Below are 22,863 nucleotides of genomic sequence, written 5' to 3'. Positions count from 1 at the left end.
CAGCTCTGGGATTTGGAAACTTGTTTTTCTGAAAATGTGTGAATAGATTCTTTCTGAGCTTGCATGGATGTCATCCACTCTCACTCACTGCTGTAAATTTCAGTCAGTCGCACTTAATAGCAACTTTGTCTATGGATTTGATAACTCTTCAGTACCCCTTTCATTGCTATTTCTCAAAAACACCTTACAGCAAATCTTGACATTTGGGACAAGCAATCAGAAGTACACCACCGAGAAAGTATGGTATTGCTCCCTCACAGAAGAAACCTATGATTCTGTCCTGTACAGGCAGTGATACTAGAGACCAAGCAGCAATATCCACAGGAAAGCTATTTCCAAATGTGTGGTGTTGATCTTTTGGTTTGTTAAATTAATTGAAAATTTGAGTGGAAAATAAGTTCTGAATCTTTTTGCGTAATAATTTTATGTGTAAACACAACCAAATTGTTGGTATCATAAGTATTAAAATCCATCCAGTCAGTTTCACCCTCTTAAAACTTCTGGCCTTGGTTGAATTTAAGCAGTAGAATGGTATTCCATCTTTTTGTAATACCTGTGCCATTCACCACTCAATCTTTCTATTTTTCATGGTGTATAATTGTTGTATAATTGGAGTTACCTACTGCTGAAGGGGCTGTTGGAAGGATGAATGGAAGGAAAGTGTTGTTTGCCCAAGGCTTGGGATTGGATACGCAGTGCTGGGGAGGTTTGATGGCCACAGCAACTATAATTTTGTGGCTCCAGTTATGACAGAGAACCAGAATATGCTTTCTGAACAAACATCATATGAAGTTTTGTGGTGGGAAAAACATTTTATAGATGAAGTCATAACAAAAGGACAAACTGCTCCACTGGCTATTTGACGATGAATGAATTTGATTTCCCAGCTGCAAAGTGATTGGTCTGGCATGGCAATGCACCACATAAAACTTGCATAGCGAAAACACAGATGCTACCCATCCTATTATTATTCTGCAAAGCTGATGCGATGGACAGATCTGATTGAGTTTCCACTTTGGAGCAAGAGCCAACAGAGGCATTAGGAGGGCAGATAACCTTGCCTCTTTAATGTTCAATATTTTTAAGTGGAAGAGACGGGATTTGGTCTGGTAGGATCTGTTGGTCAGTAGTAAGCTGTTCAAAACTTTTGCAAGGCAGAACAGTGGAGGTTAAATGAGGGTGGAGAGAGATTTGCTCATTCAAACAGGCCCCTCTTACCCTCTCTCCTTGTCTTCTTACCTGTGTTTGTCCAAGCCTGCCTGTACATCTATTTTTATCCATCTTTTCCCTCCATCTTTCCTCTGACATACTCTTTTGCTCTTGCAAGCCTCCCCGCCTTTCTTCTTCCATCTGGCCTTGATGCTAGCATGCCAGCTTTCCCATGTGGAGTTATGCCTCTCATACCTACTGCCTATAAACAGCTTGCACTCTAGTCTCCTGCAATATGGTCTCCAGTCACCCCCCTGTTCATCCATGTAATTGCACATGATTCTGAATGGTTGTTATTTTGCAAAATAGATAAACAGTTGTGTTGCTGGAATCAGCATATCAGATGAGCATACCCAGCTAAAATGTGCCCATATGCTGTTTATGACCCAAAAAGCCCCCATTTCTTTTTAAATGAAAGCCAGTAATCAAAATAATTTGAAGGCAAATTTGCATACTTAGTTCATACTGTATGTACAGTACATCTACTGCCTTCCAGTTAACTCCAAATATGAATAATTAATGCTATTATGCCTGACCTGCATTTCAGCAACAAAGTCCCCTATGTACAACCTCACATCTCACATAATAATCACATCTGATGCAGGATTAAATAAAATAGGGTTCTTAGCTGCCTCCAGTTATGTACGATGCAACTTGAATCTGATTTAAAAATGCATTATGCGGTTGCAGTGGGATCTTAACCTCGAGCTTGACCGCTTGCAGTGTCACATCCAAACACACTGTGCTTCTGTTTCTATAATGCAGTCACTATGGAACTGACCTCCTCATTTGATGATTCACACTGTGGTTCATTCACTCTTCATATGTGCCAAGTAAAGCCCAGACACTACATCTGTAGTGTGAATACTCATTGTTAATTCATTTCAAGGCCAGTGGGAATTTAAACCTTGTAATATTTAACTCACCACAGTCTGCAATGTTATTATCAACCTACAATGGAAACCAAGATGACATGGTTGCCTTGGTCTTTTCAAAAAAGCATAAAAACCTTTCTGGGTTCGACAAGTTGATTATATCTATAAGGAATACTCGGCAGATACCAGGTGTGCTTTGATTATATTTGTGCTTAGCAAGGTTCAGTTGTGCAACTTTGCGTATGCTTTGTGATTATGACTGTGTATGTGACTAGCAAATCAGATAAGCTGATTAATTGAACCCCCACATATGAAAAGAGGATGCTGCTCTTCTTGTTAAGTAGCTGTTGTGCTTGAGTTTGAAGGGGAATTGGTTGTCAAGACCATCGTCATTATCCCTATCATTATGACCATTTTAATGTTGTGGCTGAATGGTATACATAAAGAAGTGACTTTTACTTTGTTTCTGATACAATAGATGTAGCCTGTCTTGATAAAAATAAGGGCTACTCTTGTGAGGTCCATATTTTCTCTCTGATCAGAGCACAGAGGCTGGGTGATAGAGTTTTAGAAAATCGTTCTTCTTCATGCTATAATTGTGACCAGTGGAGGGTGAGGAAGATGAGAGGTGGGTGGAAAAGCAGTGAAGGAGGTGTACTGAGGAGTGAGCTGAGGAGGACTGTGAAAAGCTGTCATGCGTGACTGTGATCCTGGTTGACAGTTGGTCCGCTCCGTTTCACCGATCCCCTTACAGCCTGCTTGGTGGTCTTTCAGGGAGAAAACAGGTCTTGGTGCAGACGGCATCAGAAAATAACATCTCCAAAACTCTCTCCCTCTGTGTCATATGATGGCCCTCAAGCATGGTTACCCCCACTGCTCTGCCCTTGGCCCATGTGATTACAACTTCACTCTCAAATCTGTACTGATGTCTGATAAAGTCAAATAGTGTGTACTAAGAGAAAATGATAACACACAGTGAAGTTCAAGTGAAAAGAAATTTGGAAATGGGCTTTAAAAAAAAAAAAAAAAGTTCTAGCCAAGAGTTAGATGAAAAGATCCTGCCATGTTTGTAAAATAAGTTTGAAACTAGAAGTACTAGCAACAGTTATAGGGCTAGCTTAGCTTAGCATAAAGACAGGATGACAGATAGGCTTGGCCTGCAATGTTTGAAAAATACTACTACTCTCTAATAAACAGGTCATACTTAATTTGGTTTACAAACAAAGTGTAGAAATTAGTATTACAGAAAGTTTGTGCTTGACTGTTTGAAAAAATCATCATTAAATTGTCAAACAATTTTTTAAGCAAGAGAAGATCAGTTTTTATTATAGAGAAATAAAGACAAATTTATTTTTTATCAACTCTTCTGGCGACAAGTCCTGCGGCATTACTGAAGTTACTTTACTTACCGTATTTCACATAACCACTGATTTTAGGTCTCCAGGGAACCTGCTAGGTGTTCCTTGATTTCAGTCCAGCATAGGACTCTCTGCAGCTTACACTGTGCACTAAGATAAGCTGTGTTTCATGATGTTTTTGTAGTAGTTTTCCCATAGCTTTGTTACTTTGCAAGGTGTGGCAAGCCTGCATGGCCTGGCCTGTTTTCCACTGCTGACCATGATGTCTCTGTTCCCCGCAGATCAGCCTTTGAGCAGGACGTGGAGCATGGTAACACAGATGGCTTGGGAGACTGCCAAAGTAAGCAGGCACTCTTCACTCTTATCTTTCCTCCTCTATTCCATACCCCCACCACCACCATTCCTCTTTTCTCTATCAACTCTGTCTCCTTCTCCTCTCAGCCTTTCGTTTCCTTCGTAACTGCCATCACCTTTTTCCTCTCCCGTCTGTTCCCCCTTACAATCCTCTCTTTCAGCTCCTTCCTTCCATCTGTCCCATTCAGTTCTTGTCCTCTTCTGTCCTCTTCCCTCATTTCTCTAGTCCATTATTCAATAGAGTGTTGTGTCCAGATACGACGAAGACTGGGTTCCTTCTTGCAAATCTCCTCAAAAACACAACCATTCAGCTGCATAGAGGGGAGAGATTTTGTATGTGAGAAGGCTCATTATGAAACAGGACACAAACTAAACCAAACCAAGTCATCTTCAAATCTAAAGGTCTTTTTTACTCTTTGGGGACCAATTATTTGATCTTTTTGTGTCAGGAATAATGTTTTGAATAGCACATGGTATACACTTTTGATATTCAATCGACTTTCTCAGTTTCCAAAAGAAACAAAACTATTTGGCATTAAATCCCTTAATCAGAGTAAATAAAGACTATAATGTTCCTTTAATTCCATCTGTATGTTTAGTCAAGGGAACCCAGACTGTTGGACCTTCACCAGCTGTAGAGGCCATATAAATTCCCTCTGATTAAAAGAGAAGAATATTGAGCAGCCAGTCAATTTGGACTTAGTTTAAATATCATGGCTTTTCATCAGGTGAAAGCATATAAGATCCCTTTAATGCATGCAATAACAAGGTTCCCTTTGTTTATTTTCTCTTTCTTTCAGATACATTTGTGGCGCTGAATGGTAAGTGTTCCACATCTACAACATGCAATCTAATTAAAAACAGACGCTGCATCACATTTTACATTAAATCTTTAACTTCAGCCACACCTCTTCATCTGCTCAGTCAATCATCCCCTCTCAAGGAAATTAAAACTCCTCCCACATCTGTAAAGACCAGTTATCAATGAGAAGGTTTTAACTGAATTTATTTCATTCTTTCTTTTTGATAGACATCCCTTCCGGTTATGAAGGTAATGAAAATAATGAAAGTCCGTCACTTTCATCGCTTCATAGTGTTTCTCCTGATTTAGCCCCGTTGGTGTTTCGATAAAGGTCGTAGTGATAGCCAATCACAGTTGAAAATCTTTGATGCTGATTCTGTTAGTCTTATTAGATCTTTTCTCTCTCCTTGTTCTCACCCCCCCCCCCCCACACTCCATTCCTCTTTACCCTCTGTGCAATAGCATTGATTAGTCATGACCTTTGGTTTGTTAATTGGATGGATCTGGTTGTTGGTGGTTTAAAGTCTTAATGGTGAGGCATTTCCTCACTGTGCACATTAAATAGGAAATGTGTCGATAGAGAGAGCGAGATATCAAACTGGCCTGTTTAGAGCCTGATTCTGCTAACCATGTAAACTCAAACGTGCTTCACTCAGAAGGGCCACTGTAAACATGCATAGACATATGCACACACAGCTTTTCTCATAGATATGTATTTACTCTCCTAATCTCATGCAATATCACAATCACCCTGGGTGGTTGGAACAGTTTTTCTCGTGACACATTTTTAAAGAATGACAAACAGATGTGATTGGCCTGCAGCAAAGTCACTGGTATCCATAGCACACACACCTACACTCACATCCACCTCTTTATCTAATCGGAGGGTGCATTAGCTTTGTTTTTAGTGAATCTCTTTTCTCTCGCACACACATGCAGTGCCTCACAGCTGCCAGATCAAAACGGTCAGATCCATACAGAATGACAAGAATAGATATTTTGAAACCTCTCCAGAAAGCCCTCTCGCTCACCCCCCTTGGCTGTACCCCCACTGTGATTCTTCCTCCTTTTGGATATCCAGGGTCATCGAAAAAGCGTCTGTGTTGGTGTGCCCCCCCGTAGTGCTGAATATGCTCCCACAGGCTTGGCTGTGTGTTTTCAGGCACACAAACAGACTCACACAGGCAACACCCAGTTTTCAACACCACCCCACAAAGTCTCAGCCATTGCCACTGACTGTCTATCTAACTGTTGGCGGTTGATATGGATTAGATGATAAATATTTGCCTCCTCTCCATTTTCCTCCTCTTCTACTCCAGACTAGATATCCACGCCTTTCTTTTAATCTGTAGAAAGAGAGGAATGTGCATCCTTTGGCAGTTTAGGGCTTTTTCTCCTTTCTGATCCATGGAGGAGCACTGAAGCTCAGAGCTCTCTGTATATGTGTCATCTGCCTGAATTGCACTTCCCCTGGCAGTGGGGGAATGAATTATAAAATAGGCCTGTCACACTAATCTCTCAGCCTTGGGCCAATAGTTAAATAAATCATTTTAATGATTGCCACGCCACACAGAAGAGGAGGAGGCTTTGGGTGGTGTTGTGCGTGGGTGTCTATTTAGTGTGGTCTATCAGGGTTGCATCCCCATCTTCAAGCACAGGCATAAACACATATCGAACGGGAACGTGCACATCCCCAAACAAACACACACTTACATGCTGTCACCTTCTCCATAGAGACAGCTTGTCAAAATGGTTACTGAGTGCTGAGCTCCACAAGAGGCTGTTGATAAAAGTGATGTCACTCTCTATCTCGGGAATGCTTCTTTTTTAAAAAAAAAAAAAAAAGTATCTTAGATACAATATATTAAATACAATATATAGCAAGAGCAAAAGTGTGTAGGGTGGCTTAACAGTAAGCATGTGGGGCAATAATGTGATTGTCATGGTTAGAAAATAAACATCCAAACAAATGCAAACACAAATTGAGCAAGAAAATGGGAAACTTAGTGAGGCAGACACAGGGATGTGTATGATCCATTACCCACCTATTGAAGAAAAGTTAGGCATTAATTCAACTGAGAAATCTATGTTATTCTTTACTTTGCAAATTATAAAAAAAGCACAATTTCCCAGAGCACAAAATATCATTAACAATTTGCATGTTTTGTGAAGCAAAAGATCTGATGGAAAGACAACATATGACGGGCCGAAAAGCAGCATTTTTTTACCTTTGAGAAGCTGTAACCACAGATTATTTGAAATGTCAGCTTGATAATGCCTTAAATTATTGACTGGTTATTAAAATAGTTATGGAATCATTCATTTCCACTCTAACGACTTTGCTTTTGCTTTAAAACAAACTTTATGATTTAAAATGCAAGAAGTTATTGCTGTACATCACAGTGAATAGAACATTGCTACAAAATTTACAAAAAGATTTGATTTGAATAAAGCTCTCAAAAGATAGCAGAAAATACACGAGCAGAGTTATAGGTACTTTGTAGTTTGAAAAAAAATTACAGGCAGAGTTCTCAACGTGATTGATGGGGAGAAAGTTTGTCATTTGTCCAACATATGAAAGAAAGGCACCCCGTAGTGACTGTAGAAAAATGCAACTGTATGCTGGCAGGCCCAGCAGAGATCTGACATGTCAGTCAGAACAAGAGGAGGTAGAGTGAGAAAGATAGAGATGCAGAGAATGACAGAAAAATGACACTCATCGATCCTGAGAAACACCCACACTCATGTATTTGCGAATGAGTTGCAGAGAGTCAAGGGCAAACACCCTGTTGACCCACACAGCCCAGCAGCTGTTCTTGTGTGTGTTTATATGTCTGTGCGTTCGCTTCCATAGAGGAATAGAAGTATAAATGTTCATGTGTAAGAGCACCCCAGATGGCCCTTGTTTGCATCCACCGAAGCCTCCCCCGTTTCCTGTGAGCGTAAGTTAACCTGTGTTGTGTCCGGCAGGCCACCATCACCACCACCATCACCATAGCCTCTCACTTCCCACCTCAGCCTTGCCCGAGGCCGCGGAGAGCCCCCTGGGGCGGGGCCGCATGGTAGAGCGGAAGGACCCCCCAATGAGTTCAGACAAAGGGGAGGACCCCTACGTGGCCGTGCCATCTCAGACTCAGCCCAAAGCCAATGGTAAGCCTTGGAACACAACGGCAACAGTCAGTTTGGTCCATTGTCACCTGTGGCAGGAGAGTGGGGGTTGAAGTGGAAGGGAGGGGTTTAGGTAATTGAGATTTAAGGCTGCAATGCTGCTTCCAGCTGACGAGGTGTAGAAATGGTGGATGACTTTCTCTCTAGGGGACAAATGGCCTCACACTGTGCAAGTAAACCCTCCACAGAAACATATGCAAATACAACTACGTGGCACATACACATGCAGGCACATGCACATACACATTCAGTGCTCATTAAGATGCCAGTAAGCACACACAAATACTCACACACACATGTTGGAGGATGGATTTATTATCTGTGGACTGAAATGTCCCACAGGAGATATAATATTCAGACCATTACACTCTGAAAAGGAAGATGGCAATGTATTTATTTCCTCTTGAAGATAGCCCAGTACCCAGCTCTGTCATGCTTTGCGACACGGTGACATGACATTGAGTGCCCTTTTCTTATGTGTTAACAACCTGCCTAATGCTGTGCCGCCTCAAGGACGGCTCACTGGATAAATGAGTCAGACTGAAAAGGATAGAATGGGAGGAGACGAGAGGGACAACACTTATCGAGCGGGGGGAGGATAAAGGCCTCTGTAATGCTGCCAGTTCATTAGAATAAAACAGACAGACCTATAACACATCATGTTAAAAGCAGCATGTCCTTGCTACAATATAAAGTTAAAAGAAACTTGTGACTGAAACTTGCGTTTCACAAAAAAAGGTTTTATCTTGTTTCTGGGAAGTGAGTTCAACTCAAAAGAGAACAGACAGAATATTTCTTCATTCTCATGGCTCGAAGAGTCTTTGAAGAAGAAAAGTGTTGACAAAAAAGACTGATAGGTTGATTCTAGCTGTGCTGAAAAAATGCATTCAAACAAGTTCAAAAACACTTTGTGACGCACATCAGTTGTATGTTTTTCTCATAAACTAGGGCTCGATAAAATGATAAACATCGAAATAAAACATTATGTTGGTTCAGTCTTCCACTATACATATTATAATACAGCATTTCCTGTCTGGAATAAACAGAGGCTCAGCGATGACTGCAGCATTGTCAGCTGGAAGCAGTAAGGCAACAGTGGCTAGATCTAAGCACAATGATGGCAGAGACTTCAGACAACATACATACAATCAGCATCACAACATGCTGTTGCCCCCTCCCCCCAAGTTGCCTTTACCTGAGCAGGTGTACCATTTCTTGAGCCTCACAAGGAATGGTGAGGAATTCTCTACCATGACAGAAGCTAAAACCTGTCTTGAAACAAGATTCCACCAAATATTTATCTCCTTTCAGGGGGTTTTGTGGGTCTTTTATGCTCAGGTAACTGCAACAAGGCTTCACATTTCAAAATAAAGCTTCCTGCTGTTTTTTTCAGTGTGATCATTATTGTTAATGTTTTTGGTTTTGGTTTTCTTTATTGGGACACCCTTTGAGCTTGTTTCACTGCTTCTATCAGTTCAATTTCAGCTCTACAGTCTTCTTTTTTTAAACTTTTCTCTGAAATTCAGCTCTGATGAGATTTCTTTTGTCTTTTTTTGCTTTTATTATGAGCAGTTGCTGATATTTTGCATGGCTTGGTTTGAGACTATGTCTTTTTTTGCTATTTATATATTTGTCTTTTTCCCGTGTTGATTGCTTTGATGGTATTAAGCACAGTTTTGCCTCCATACAGCTTAATGCTTTTTAGCATGGCAAATTGAGCACAGCAGCCAACAGTACTCATTTCCCGCTCCACCCATCCTGCCTCCTCTTCCTTCCCGTCACTCCTCAGTATTATTGGCTTCAGGTGTCAACTGTACTGTGAAAACTTTGCAAACTGCGTGTGTGGGAGGAAAATTGGAAAATATAAGTATACATAAGAAACAATTATGGAGTAACAAAGTGATTCAGTAATGGTATCTCTGTTTTGGTTACATAGATAAATTCTTGCAGCTGATTTAACAGAAGTAATAAGGGATAAACGTTTAACCAAACCATCAATCTCAAGCTTATGCTTGGGCAAAAACACTTTATCTCATATCCAGGCTTTGCAGGCTTGTTCATGATTTAAAAAATAAATTAAAATCACCCTCGAACTTTTTCATTTGCAGTTGAGATATAGTAGAATATTATCTGCTAATGACTATCACAGTGCTGCCAATGTGTATTAGCCCAACATCACCAGAGTAATTAGAATTGCTGCACAGTGATGAGTTTTCACTCACACTGATGATATTCCGTCCCTAACAGCACATTGTTTGGCATTCCAGTGGGGTAACCAGGTGGTTGCTTATGCTTCACAGTACATTTGAGCTTGGTGTTTGTCTAGCTGCCCTCATCTGTCTTTGCTATATTTTCAGCTACTTCTACAGTACACCTTTCTCCATTCCTCCCATAGCTCACCCTGCCCCCAAAGCCACCAGCAGTCCTGCCTCTTTCCACCATCTGCTGCCATTGTGATCAGTCTCCCTTCCACAGGACCTCTCATCTGACTAGGATGTCATGTTCCAAGGCTATACCTTACCTGGTGCAAATTAATTCCAAAAGCAATTTATGGAGCCTCCTGCTCCTATTGGCCTCCACCATCTTTTCCTCCTCCATCCCTGCACCTCCTTCTCTGTTTATCAGTCTGTCTCCCCTCAAACTGGAGTCATATCTCTTCTCCTGTCTGCAGGAAGGAATCCTTGTCCTGCTGTACCTTTGCCCCGTTTTCCTCTTTTCTACCTGTCTCCCTTTCTCTGTCAGGCTCAACTCTACCCCCGTTCTTCAGTACATCCACCCTCCCCCAACCCCGACCTGTAGCCACTGCTGTGTTGCTCCAATTTATGGGTTCATTACAGCAGCTATCCAAGGAAAAATGAAGCGAGAGGTGGAAAGGAGAAATGGAGAGAGACTACTGGGAAAGAGACATTGGGGATGAGGAGAAAGAGGGCCACATGATAAAGATTTATTAAACGGAACAATAATGTAGCAGCGAAGGTTATATGGAGGATAAGAGATGGAAGGTAGACAAAGTGGCTGAGCTATATGAAAAAAAAACAAGATGGAGGAGAGGAGAGTCCGAGTGGATGTAAGATGTTAAGAGATACTGTAGCTGAACAGAGTAGACAACTGTCTTTTTTTGTATAGCGAGCCACAATTTTAACTATGAACTGTTTATGCTCTATACTTTATATTGATTAGTCTTTGAAATTGTAAGGTAAAAAATAAAACTGGTGTGACCAAATCTGGAAATTCCACTTCTGTACCAAAACTCTCCACAGAAAACTTATTTTGAGCAAAAGGTAATACCAGGAAGAATATATCTGACATGGTAAATGAGTTGCTAAATAAAATGACAAAGGTCTATCTATGGAGATATGTGTATCATATACTTATGTACAAGGTGTAGGCACAAATTAGGAGGAAATTTAACAATGAAAACTCCATTTTATGAATATTAGACATTCTATGATTAACACTGACATTCATTTACTTTGTAAGGGGCTGTTGTTCTTCCTCCTCAAACACTGTTGTCTTTTAGCTTTAGATACCTGACAAGCTAACAGCAGCCTGAGTGTACACTATGCCATGTAAGTCCAGTCTCATGGCGAAAAGTCAAATAGTCATGAAACAGGAAACTGTACTCGTGCTGATAAAAACAAGATTGTACTTCGCCACACCCAAAACAGCTTTTAACCTCTTCAGTTCTCGGTACCGGGGGTGGGAGGGGAACATCCGGTTTGATTCGGCTCTGATGAAGTCTCACAAGTGTTAGCTTCATTTGGATACCAAGATAGCTTACACCGAGTTTGTAATTGCAGAGAAATGCTAAATTAATTTTGGGCATGTCCTTTTCAAGCAGGAACCCCAGAAAGACTCCCTGGGCTGAACAGGTTAGACTAATGTACTTCAACTGGCCATCTGGTTTGAGTTTCCAGCACATTTTGTGAGGGGGCATGATCGGACACAAATCAATAGATTATGATTATCTTACCATTTCACATTTTTCTTTGAGAATAGGTTGGCCATATGAAGCTATTTTTATGATAGAAATTGGTCGTACCTTGCACATAATTCAGGCGTCTGTTAAAGTTCCTGTCATGTTGGAACTATGATAGCAAAAGATTATGATTCATAGAAAAAGCAACAACCATATACAATGTGAAACCCCTCAATAATTATTTACGATAGTTTGATGACACTTTACTATTACACAAGTGCTACTGAAATTCATTTAAAGACACGATTTCCCTTCATGGCAAGATTTCACAATCAAAGGACAACTGCTGTGCAATGGGTTATTTTTGGCTGCAGGTATCTGTCTGACACCTGTTTGCCAAGGTGAGGCTGGTATGATAGAAAGAGAGAATGACCTTGCTCAGACAGGCTCTATTTTATTTTCTTTTTCATGTCAAGATGCCTTGCATTGCAGTTAATCTCGCTCTCTGGAAAGCAGCTGAATGGACATTTAATCAATGTTATTTTGAATGCAATGCATGTCTTAAATGTTGCATGTAGTTATGGGGTATCTGTCAAATATGTTCTGTCAGAATATGGCAAAGAAACATCAGGGTTGGAGTCTGATTTCAAACTTACATTTCAGTATTCTGTAATAAATTTAATGAGTGTCACCTTGATTATGTCCAGCAACATGCTCTGATTAGCTCAATTAAGAGTAAATACATAAACACCTGTATTTATTAACAACAACAAATCAGCTGCTATAGTTTGGAAGGGTAAGTTTAACCTCGGATTTATGCACAAATTAGGGTCTGCAAATAGAACTCAAACAACCAATCAGTGCCAAGTAGCACAAAGTTATCTCGTTTGGAGGTGAGACAACAAGATTTGAAGTAATGGAGGCTTTAGTTTACCATGAACTCTCATTGATGTCAGACTTAGCATTTGACAGGTGACGTTTTTAAAGAGCCTAAGAGGCTGAGCACAAATTAAATGTTAGTAGTTTTATATGTCTTTGCAGTTGAATTATTGGATTTAGGCTAATCCTGTAAAAAGGATGATAGGATTTAGGTTAAAGGTTGGAGTAATGTCCCTTTAAGGCAAGGAGATTGCAGTGTAGTAGAGAGCAAAAAATAAATCATATAACACCTTCAGTGTTATATTATGCGGAAGATTTTGGGTTTGTGTTTCTTACTGGCCAAAGATTGTGATAGGCCTTTGTGAAACAGATGAATTATTCACAGCTCATTGTGAGTCATTAAAGAAACAGTGGACTGGATGTTTTCCCAGTATTACGCTCTTCCTTGACTGACGTCAAGCCACAAGCCATAATTTCCTCCACTGATTAGCTTATTGTTCTCTAAGACCGCCTTTGTTTTCAACATACATTCACTCTCTTCATGTTTTGGTTAAACATTTCAGTAAGGCCCCTCACCAATGCCGGTCCATACAAAAGCTGTGATTTGTCTTTCGGCATCGTCAGACTGAATTTCATCTGAAGACAACCCACATTCAGCAGTCAATATTCTGTTTTGAACTGAAATCAAAGTGTCATGTCAGTGGTGATCAGGACTGAGCCACTTATCAGGAAAATACAAGCCAAGTCATTGTTCTTTTGGAGAACTCTGTGAGACAGTGCCTGGATTTATGAGTAACAGTGGATATGAGTACACACAAAGCCCTTCAGACATCCACAGATGATAGAAACTTGCCATACATTTTCAGCAGACATGGCACGATAAAATACACTTGAGTAGGTCACCATCTGTGTAAAGGGACTCATTGAGATTGAATACTAATTAAAAAAAACTTTGTGATTGTTGAAAATTTAGAATGCAGATTTTCAGAAATGTGTCGACACGTGAAGTTAAGTTAAGTGACACTGAAGTTAAGAGAGAATAGGTTTTGCTTTTTTTGGTGACGTCATTTATGTGAAGCAGACGATCTATCGGGTCTATGATTCATCTTGTGGTCATTTTAAGTTTATGGCATCAAACAACCACTTAAAAATATTCCCATGGATGTTTAAATTAACTGCCATGTAATGCCCTGTCACTTTTAAATACTACGGATTGCATGGAGGGAATTGGCTACAAGGTTAGAACATCAATGTTAACACGTAAGGTGCAGAATGATATAATTAGGACTTTAATTAAATCTTAACTTGCTCATTAGTATGCTGTGCTGTGACTCTGGACTGTCCGATAATGCCTTTATTATTGGATAATACCATTAGTGCCTCTTAAACATAAACACACACAAGACTTAATGGGATGGTATCCAAACAGGGGGTTAAATAGAACTTGATGAATCATTTCCATTTTTTAAGTACCAAGGTCCTTTTCTGGTAAACAACAAGTTTGTCCTAAACAGAGAACTCTATCTTCAGCTCCCACTGCAGAGAAGGCAACACCAGTATAAGCCTGCTTTTCCTCTGCATCTTTCTCCTCCTCCATTTAAGGTTGACTGTTATGTCTTTCAACAAGAGATACATCAGTGAGCGCAGTTAAGTCTGACGATGAAGATATTTACCATTTCTCAGACTATGTCTTTGTGTAACGGCTGGTAGTCAAAGGTTAGGGCCCCCTCTGTAACCCCTCTGTGATGTTTAACTGCCTTTGAAGTTTCCCTAACACCACCACAAAGACGAACTCTGTGGGCTTAAGTCAGATGGTGCCTGTGAAGAGATTAAAAGAGTGTAAGAGTGTCTGTGTGAGTTGGACAGATAGAGGAAGAGCATTCACACGTTCCAGTCACAGTAGATTACAGTATTTCTGATTTTTAAGTAAGTGCTGCCGACGCAGTCTGTTTTGATAGCAAGAAATATCTGACTATCTGAGATATGTGTTTAATATCTGAATGTTGAGGCCTGCGGCAGAGTGGAATGAAAACCAGTTCTGCCGCTATGAGAGGCGTCGATCTGCAGGATGTTTAAGATGTCTTCTGAGGACGAGGGAAGAGAGACTAGAAGATTATAAGTCTAGTATAATCAGAACCCCAACAGGATGAAACTAAAGCAGAAAATCTGGGGGTTTTAGCTAAACTTTGATACTTCAAGGTCAAGTTGTGGAAGTTTTGAAAACTTTAGCCAAGATCACAAACTTGCATTGAAAAATAAGTATTGCCACTTAGATTCATAAGCCTGAGATTCGGTGATTCAACAGAGACAGAAAGACAGAAAGTTTTACTTTCTTTCGATGAGAAACAAGTCCTCCCAAGAAAAATAGAAATCTTCAAACTCTTTTCTTCCTTTAGTGTTTAACCCAAGGACTTGGGCTAGGTATCCACTGGAAGTGTCAGTGTGCGAGAGACTTGAGTGATGGATGGAGGAGGAGAAAAAGTGAGAAAAAGAATAAAAGCTTTCTTTTTACAAATTAGATTTCCTTATCAGGAGATATAAATTTAAACAAAATTCTGGTGGAGCATTATTAGATCAATTACTTTAATCTTAAGCTTAAGGTAAGTGAACTGGAGGGTACAGCAAATGCAGCATCATCTGTGGTTGAATCCAGGCACAGATAATGAGAAAGTGAGCTGGGTAATCTTATAAAGTGGTGGAAGTTTACCCTCAAATCTAAACGGTTCACTGAATGTCACATTTTCAGATACGAGGGGCCCTAAATAAAATGCAATTTTTTTCAGTTTTTGAGTTGGTAGTGACCTCCCAAACTTAAGCTCTCAAGCTGAGAAAAAAAAAGTGATTCTTCCACAATATATTCTCCTTTAGATTCCTCCCTGCATCTATTTTTTGTCTACAGAAACCCTTAACCAAACATTTAAACTGCACAGTCACTTCTGCCGCTTCTGTTGAAGGATGTTAACTCGCAAAGACCACAAGGTTGTAATTACAGCCTTCCCAGTTGCCACCAAATAGAACACTTAGCATATGGAAGCTGAGCAGTGTGAGAGAAAACACTCTGAAACAAGAGGAAAGTCAGATGTTGCAGGAAATGGGAAAAGATAGATCTAAGAGAGTAAAGTCAACAACGAAAAAAAAAAAAGACAGCAGCAAAGAAAAGATGTTAATGTTGGAGAAAGGAAGCAGATGCTTCGTCAGACAGGCAGACTTTTTGGTCACAGCAGAACACTCTAGTGCCTCACTGCAGATAACACTTATTTCTTCTCACACTATCCACACATCTGTCCAGATCCATGGTAAAAATCTATTCTGGACAGAAATTAAGTTTTTAAACGTTTGTATAACTCTAAATGAAGTCTAGCTAAGCTGCACAATGTCAGCAGTTTTGCTTTTACAATGAAAAAAGGAAAGATCAGAGAAAATGTAATAGCTCTTTTTTTTTCTAGGTTGAGCTTTAAAGTCGACACAGACACTGAAGTATTGCTCAGTGCTTTATTTCAGCTTGGAAAATGGGTTTTAAAGTCATGTGTTGAATTAATGAAGTATGCCTGCAGAGAGTGAGGATTATAGATGTTGGTTTAAGAGAGACTGAATTTCTGTTCCATGAGAGCAGATCATCGTGCTGTCTCTGTGTCTGTGTTATGTCTCGCTGAAAAGATGCAGAAAGAAGATATTCTCTGAGTGCATCCTCACAGTCGAGCTGAAAAGCCAAACTACTCAATTATTTCAACTAACACTTCGTAGCATTTTCTTTTGAAAAACTGAAATAGCCAATTAAAACTGCGATCATATGCAGGAAAGAGAAAAGCAACAATTTGTGGAAACATTCAGTGAAAAACATCAAAGAGGAATGTAGAAGAACCAACTTATCCTCGCTAGTTTGATTAATGTAGATGCATCTCTTTTGTTCATTCTGGTTAAGTCAAATTCAAATGTCACTTTAGAATATGAGTTCTCCTAGCTTGAGCAGTTGAGACATAAAATGAGGAGGTAAATGAATACATAGCAAAACAAGAAGCATACGAGTAGACTTCTCAAAATACTTTATCAAAGTAAAAACTTCTCACAGACACTTTTTTACACTCTTACTTACATCGTGGCCCAAGATGTAAGTTGGTTACTTCTTCTCATAATAATGAAAACAACTCTGGCTATTATGAAGGTTAGTTTTGATTTGAATTGGATCACATAACAGTTAATGTTTTAACATTAAGTGATCTCTTACTGAATATAAAATTCTGGGATGAGCTCCTTTTGCGCAGCTTTCTTCTCATCTTAGAGTTCCTCTGTGTTACCATCAAAATCCACTGAGTTTTAAGTCAAACCACATAGCTTATTTTTACAGTGCACCACACTGTAAAAAGACAATATCGCATCAATCTGTCTGTGGCTCATGCTAAGGTAGGGCATTTTAAGGAATAATGAATAAATAAAAAACTATGTTAATGAATCTGCAGGATTACAAACCTTTTTGTACAGTATGTCACATTTCAAGATTGATTTGACTTTTTAAAGTGACAATAACCAAAATATTCATTAACATGACTGAATACAAATAATCCCAAAGAAGTGAGAGAAAGAAATGAAATGTCTATCACTTACATTACTACTCAATGCTTTTTTGAAAAGATTTACTTTAAACTCAACTCCTCCAGGGAACACACAAGGTAATTCAGTAATATGTGAAATTCCATTCATGCATACAGAAATACTCGTAATTTCCTTAGATATTCACTCTACACTGAATAAAAGCTTTCATCTTTCCTGCCGTTTTTCAGGTACTTATGATCTCTTTAGGAGACAAGCCGCATGCACGTTGGAATTTCAGAAATCTGTCATGTGCTTGTACTCTCTAGTGAGTAACATATGCCACAATATGAGAAACGAAGTGCTCGACACACGTGTCAAGCCCAGTGTTTAGTCCACCTGCCTAATCCCCTGTCTGTGGTGAATGATCTGTGCTGGCCACAGGTCATGTGTGAACGTATAATAAAAAACTCTGCTGTGGACTGGTGTGTTTATCCAAAGAAGAGAGTGCTATGTTATATCACTACAATTATCTTCAGGCTTTAAGTTATTATCTTTGAGCGTGGGTGTGTGAGTATTTGTCCTCATTTGTGTGTACCGTACGCAGACTGTTGACCCTGTTTCATTACACACAACCTGTTGCTCCCTCTCTCCCCCTACTTAAATACTGTACAGCTGCTTATTATTGAATTATCTTCTATTTTGCCAGTGTGTCTTTGCCCGTCTTTGAAATAGGCGCTTTCATAAGACAGAGATGAATTCGCTCATTGGATTTAGCGCCTAATCAGAGGCTTTTTAATGTATTCTCTGGAATTCATGAGATTGGATCCACGCTTTATGAAAAGTCTCACATTTGCATCTAACAGAAGAAAGCGCTTGGGTATTTCAAGCTCCTTTATCTAGACTCATCTTTTTAATTTCAGCAGAGGGTTTTATCTGGGATTTAAAATGTGACTCCTAATCACCCCTCCAAAACATTTTTACTCCAAGATTGGATTTTCGGGAAATATTGAATGTCTCTACTTCAAGTTACCAGTTGTATACATTTTGAATAGAAGTTTCTAATGATGGAAAATATTTATTTTGCTTATCTTTTTACCCAGAACATATCTTTTAATCATCGTAAGTAAGTCTCTTTGTGAATGTCTCTCGACAGGTGTGATACGTGAGAGCTACCAGAAGGGTCGCGACCAGCTGGTGCCTGTGACCCTGTTGGCCATAGCTGTCATCTTGGCATTTGCCATGGGAGCCATCTTCTCAGGCCTCATTGTCTACTGTGTCTGTGACCACCGTCGACGAGATATGGACCTGACAGGCCGCAAGCAAAAGGACAGCCTACATCTTCACTCCCGCCGGGGATCAATGAACAGTGTGACTAAGCTGACTGGCCTGTTTGAAACACAGGCCAAAGATGGTCGCCCAGAGGCAATCCTCACCCCTTTGATGCACAATGGGCGGCTGACACCAAATGGAAAGATGTTGATAAAAGCTGAGCAGCATCACCTGGACCTTACTGCTCTGCCAACACCTGAATCCACACCCATGCAGCCGCGTCGCAAGCCTAGCCGGGGAAGTCGTGAATGGGAAAGAAATCAGAACCTCATCAATGCTTGCACCAAGGACATGCCACCTATTGGCTCACCTGTTATATCCACAGACCTGCCCCTGAGGGCCTCACCAGGCCACATTCCCAGTGTGGTAGTGTTGCCTTTACCACAGCATCAGCACCAGCTTCAGCCTCATCTGCAGTCTTACCAACATGAGTATGTGGAGCAGCCCCATCATAGTGATCTGACCATGAGCCACAGTGTCATGGATGATCAGGGGGCCACCCTAGAGTACAAGACTATAAAGAGCCCATGTCATAACCTCAACATTGTGGAACCAGATGGGGTGCTGCCACCTCGCGTGCCCCAACGAGAGGCCTCTCTTACCATCCCTCCTGCTGTCCCACAGATGGGTAAACGCCTGGAGGTTCACTCATCAGTCTACGGCCTCAGGAAAGGATCAGCATCTGCTGCTTCTGGATCTTCTGCCCTCAAGAAGCATAACACCAACTCATCTAACTCCTCCCATTTGGCAAGACATCACAGCTTCCGTGTGGAGACCCCACCACCTGCACCCCAGAGGGTGGACTCCATACAAATGACAGCACAGGGGATATCGCTGTCACGGCAGCCTGGAATGAGCTCGTATGGTTCACTGCCTCGAACAGGCATCAAACACCTCAAACCTGATGTCCCTCCAAAACCCTCCGTTGTCTCACTCTCAACAAAAGTCAAGCCCAGTGACTCTGGCACATAGTTAGCTCGTTAACTCGTCAGTAATGTGAACAGACAGTAGTTAAAAGGTGTTAACTGGAAGGAAGAAAAAAACAGGGAAAACTGCAACAACCTACATCTTCTTTTAGTGCTTTGTTTGTTTGTTAGTTTTTGGTGTACAGTACAGTGGAAAATTCAACACGTCTTTTTTTCTAAGAAAACACTTTCTTTTTATATAAATATGTAAATATACAATGGTTGTTGTCTGTTGTTGCCGTCATTGAGCTCATGCTCTGGCCAGCTCTCAGTTCCTCTGTAAACACAAATGGCAACATGTGCTACTGAAAAAGAAGATGAAACCTGTCCTAAAAATTTTCATTCATTGGCACCCTGTAGCATTCGAGACAGTGGCTCTCTTGTTTGTAATGTCTTTGGTCGCTGGGACTTGACTTGATACTTTATCATGCTGATAAAAGCACATAGGAAGACAGCATGCAGAAGGCAGGGGATGGAGAATAGTCTTTGTACAGTACCTTGAGGACTGGAGAATCTAAGTGAACAAGCACTCAGAGAGACGGAGTTCGGACTGAAAGGACAGACAGCTGCCTGAGTTCTGTCGGAAACTGTGAAAAGCCTCTCAGTGTTACAGCAATCAAGACCTGCCAGGGTTTTGCTCGAAGCCTGGCCAGAGCAATCTTCTACTGTACTGGTTACTGAATAACACATGACTGTTAATACTAATAGCCTGTTGTATTTATTTTTATCAAGTGCTTTGGAAAAAAAAACAAAAAAAACAGACTGACTTTCTAGGCTTGGACAGAGAGAGGACAAAGAAGAAATGTTTTAATATGAATTAATCAAGTGAGAAAAAATATTTAAAGTCATTAAACTGGAGCCAGTAGAACTTTTTTGTTGACTAAAGGTCCACAAGGTCTTACTGTGTGCTCAGTAGGACCTACAGCTCGACATACAGTATACCTGACCTCTGCAACAAGGAGGTGATATTTATTTAAACTGTGCCAGACCAGGACTTTCACCTTTACGGACCAGAGTTTCCATTGTTTTAGACCAATCATAAAAAAGACTTCTTCAATCACATTCTGTCACTCCTCCAATGAGCATCCCACCCCAATCAGCACTGTGGTTTTGTGTGAGTCAGAAACATTTGTCCTGATTGGTTGCTGAATTACTGGTGCCATCAAAGCTCACTGTTGCATGTTGCAAATATTAGAAAAGCAGCTGCAGCAGCAGTGCAGACATACACACATACTCAAAAAGAAGCTGTAGGTGAGGCTCCAAGCAAACGGAGCGATGACTCCATCTCGGAACGTATCTTCTCGTCCGGCGGTGTCACGCAGGCGAAAAAAGAAAACAGTAAAAACATCTGTGTTGCCTGCTTCTTTTTCCACATGTAAATTTGTGCCTTACACCCTAAAGTAGTGACAATGTTTTCTTTGATAGCTGTTAAGTTTGTCTCCTTGTTGTAATTTCTTTTCTTTTTCTTTTTTACGTCATGTTTCCCTGGTTTGATAAAAATGCAATTAAAGAATGTAGGTGTTATTGTTGTAATTCTGGTCCCTAGACATAACACACTTACTGTCCAGAGGAGGGAGAGGGGAAGGAGCATTCCCTTTCTTCTTTCACCCTTTCCCTCTAATGGATAAACACATGCACACACACACACACATACACACTCATCTTTGTGGTTCATTTCTGATTGTGCCATTAATGAGCTTAAAGCAACCCTTTATGTTGTGCTGGCAGTGTCGATGAAGACGTTGTGAGTGTTCTTGATTTTCTATTTTATACAAGCTAAAAGTCCTGGTATTTGTTTTTACTTGTTTTTGCTGTCTGTTTGTTTGGAGTGATGGTCAACTGACTGATTAACCGAACAGTTAACATTTGTGTCTTGTTGAGAAGGCCAATGTTTGTGTATCTTTTTGGTGCACTGCAATAATAATGCAACGGCAGCATCATAGCAAATGTACAGTATGAGATACACATAAGCCCCCTGTGCACCAGTGCAGTTCCAGGCTACTTGTGTGCATCTTAATGTTTATTTGTTAGGCAGTTGCATAAACAGGCTGGTTCCTGTGACGAAAGTTGACATTTTAAAACAAGATTAAAATTTGTGCTCTATTTAACCCCCTTTTTGTAAGAAAAAACGCAGTTTGAGAAAGTTTAGAGACACTTTTTTTTACTTTGCTTCACTAACTCTCATTATCAAGGCCTTAGGAATGGCTGAGAGTTTGACTAATCTGACCTTTTTTCTTTCACTTCCTTCTTACGTGGGGATTTTTTATTGAACACCCCACCCTTCACCTAAACACTTAAATGAGTGGAGCACCCCCTGTGTGTTTTACGTGTAGATAGGTCAAAGTTTTCTCTTGATATCAAGCAATTTTGTGTTTCTCAATGGAGGAAAGCCAACAATGTCTCAATCCACAGCTAAAGCAAGAGGGACATGTAGGAGCAGGGACCTTGATTAAATGTGTGCATAGACGTTTGCACGGTATGGTTGCAAGTGATGGGTCAGGGGGAAAACAGGTCAAAGCACGACTAAGACAAAGATGCTCTTTTAAAAACACGTTCTGGGGGCAGTTGAGACGTTTATCCCTGTAATTATGTAAAGATTTGACCTTCAAAATTAAAATGGCCCAAGATTAGCTTCATGGTGTGTGTTCACTCTAGATAGTGACTGAGCACAAGAACACCCTGTTTTCAACCTTCAGTGTAATTAGTGGTTGAACCTTCAACCTCCCCCCAGGCCTGGAATAATGCTGACCCTGAGCAAAATGTTTCTTTGACAGAAATATTTAGTTGGGTCTTGCCTGGGAAAATCCACACAGAATGTGGACATGATAACCTGTCTAGGTCAGATGGGTAAATGTTCACATCCCGTGTAGACTAGTAAATTAAACTGTGGGTGCATTAAAGATTCAGCAGCCTGATATCAGAGTGAGGTTTGAAGATTTTTAAAGGCTGGATTAGGGTTGACTGGGAAGACTGCTGTGGACAGTGAGGTTCTTTAGTGTGTGCCTTTTGTCTATTCACCCTTGTTATAATACACTGCTATTAGATGCAATTCAACTCTCTTATCAACTTCTCAAACTTTTGAACTTTGTAAGCTTGTAAGATATTGTGACGTCACAAAGTTTTTTGCCCTACTCTCTCCACTTCCTTAATATCTGATTCACAGCTTAATGTATGTTGTAAAGAAAAAACTCTTTAATTTAATGCAAAATGTAATAAAAAAAAAGAAAATAAAATTCTTGTCATGAAGCCTTTTGATATGTCCTTGACTTCTTGACGACTGTCTTTGCCCACAGCTGTTATTTTTACATTGTGAACTACTTTAGTTGTTACATTTTGTGTAGCTACAAATCAAGCACTATCTTTACACAGGATTTTGAAGCCTCTTTTGACTGAGAATAGCTTTAAAGGAAAATGAATTGCAAAACTATCACCAAGTCCTTGAGATTTGACTAACGTTTCCTGGAATAAAATTGCA

General features: G+C 40.3%; 1 protein-coding gene across 2 annotated transcripts in view; it reads left to right on the top strand.

Annotated features, from left to right (window-relative positions):
- Positions 1–22,634, top strand: part of sema6a (sema domain, transmembrane domain (TM), and cytoplasmic domain, (semaphorin) 6A) — a 102,399-nt gene extending 79,765 nt beyond the window's left edge. The window contains exons 16-19 of one of the 2 annotated variants that reach the window (XM_072387652.1): positions 3,724–3,782; positions 4,597–4,617; positions 7,569–7,748; positions 18,248–22,634. In XM_072387652.1, the coding sequence (XP_072243753.1) occupies positions 3,724–3,782; positions 4,597–4,617; positions 7,569–7,748; positions 18,248–19,395 (1,408 nt within the window). In that variant the 3' untranslated portion in view covers positions 19,396–22,634. The remainder of the gene's footprint in view (positions 1–3,723; positions 3,783–4,596; positions 4,618–7,568; positions 7,749–18,247) is intronic. The other variant, XM_072387653.1, reaches the window with a different exon arrangement.
- Positions 22,635–22,863: the final 229 nt, after the last annotated feature.

The sequence above is a fragment of the Leuresthes tenuis genome, unplaced genomic scaffold (genome assembly GCF_036924035.1).
Source record: "Leuresthes tenuis unplaced genomic scaffold, fLeuTen1.0.hap1 SCAF_6, whole genome shotgun sequence".
Classification (NCBI taxonomy): Eukaryota; Metazoa; Chordata; class Actinopteri; order Atheriniformes; family Atherinopsidae; genus Leuresthes; species Leuresthes tenuis.
This window is presented reverse-complemented; position numbering and strand designations above follow the sequence as displayed.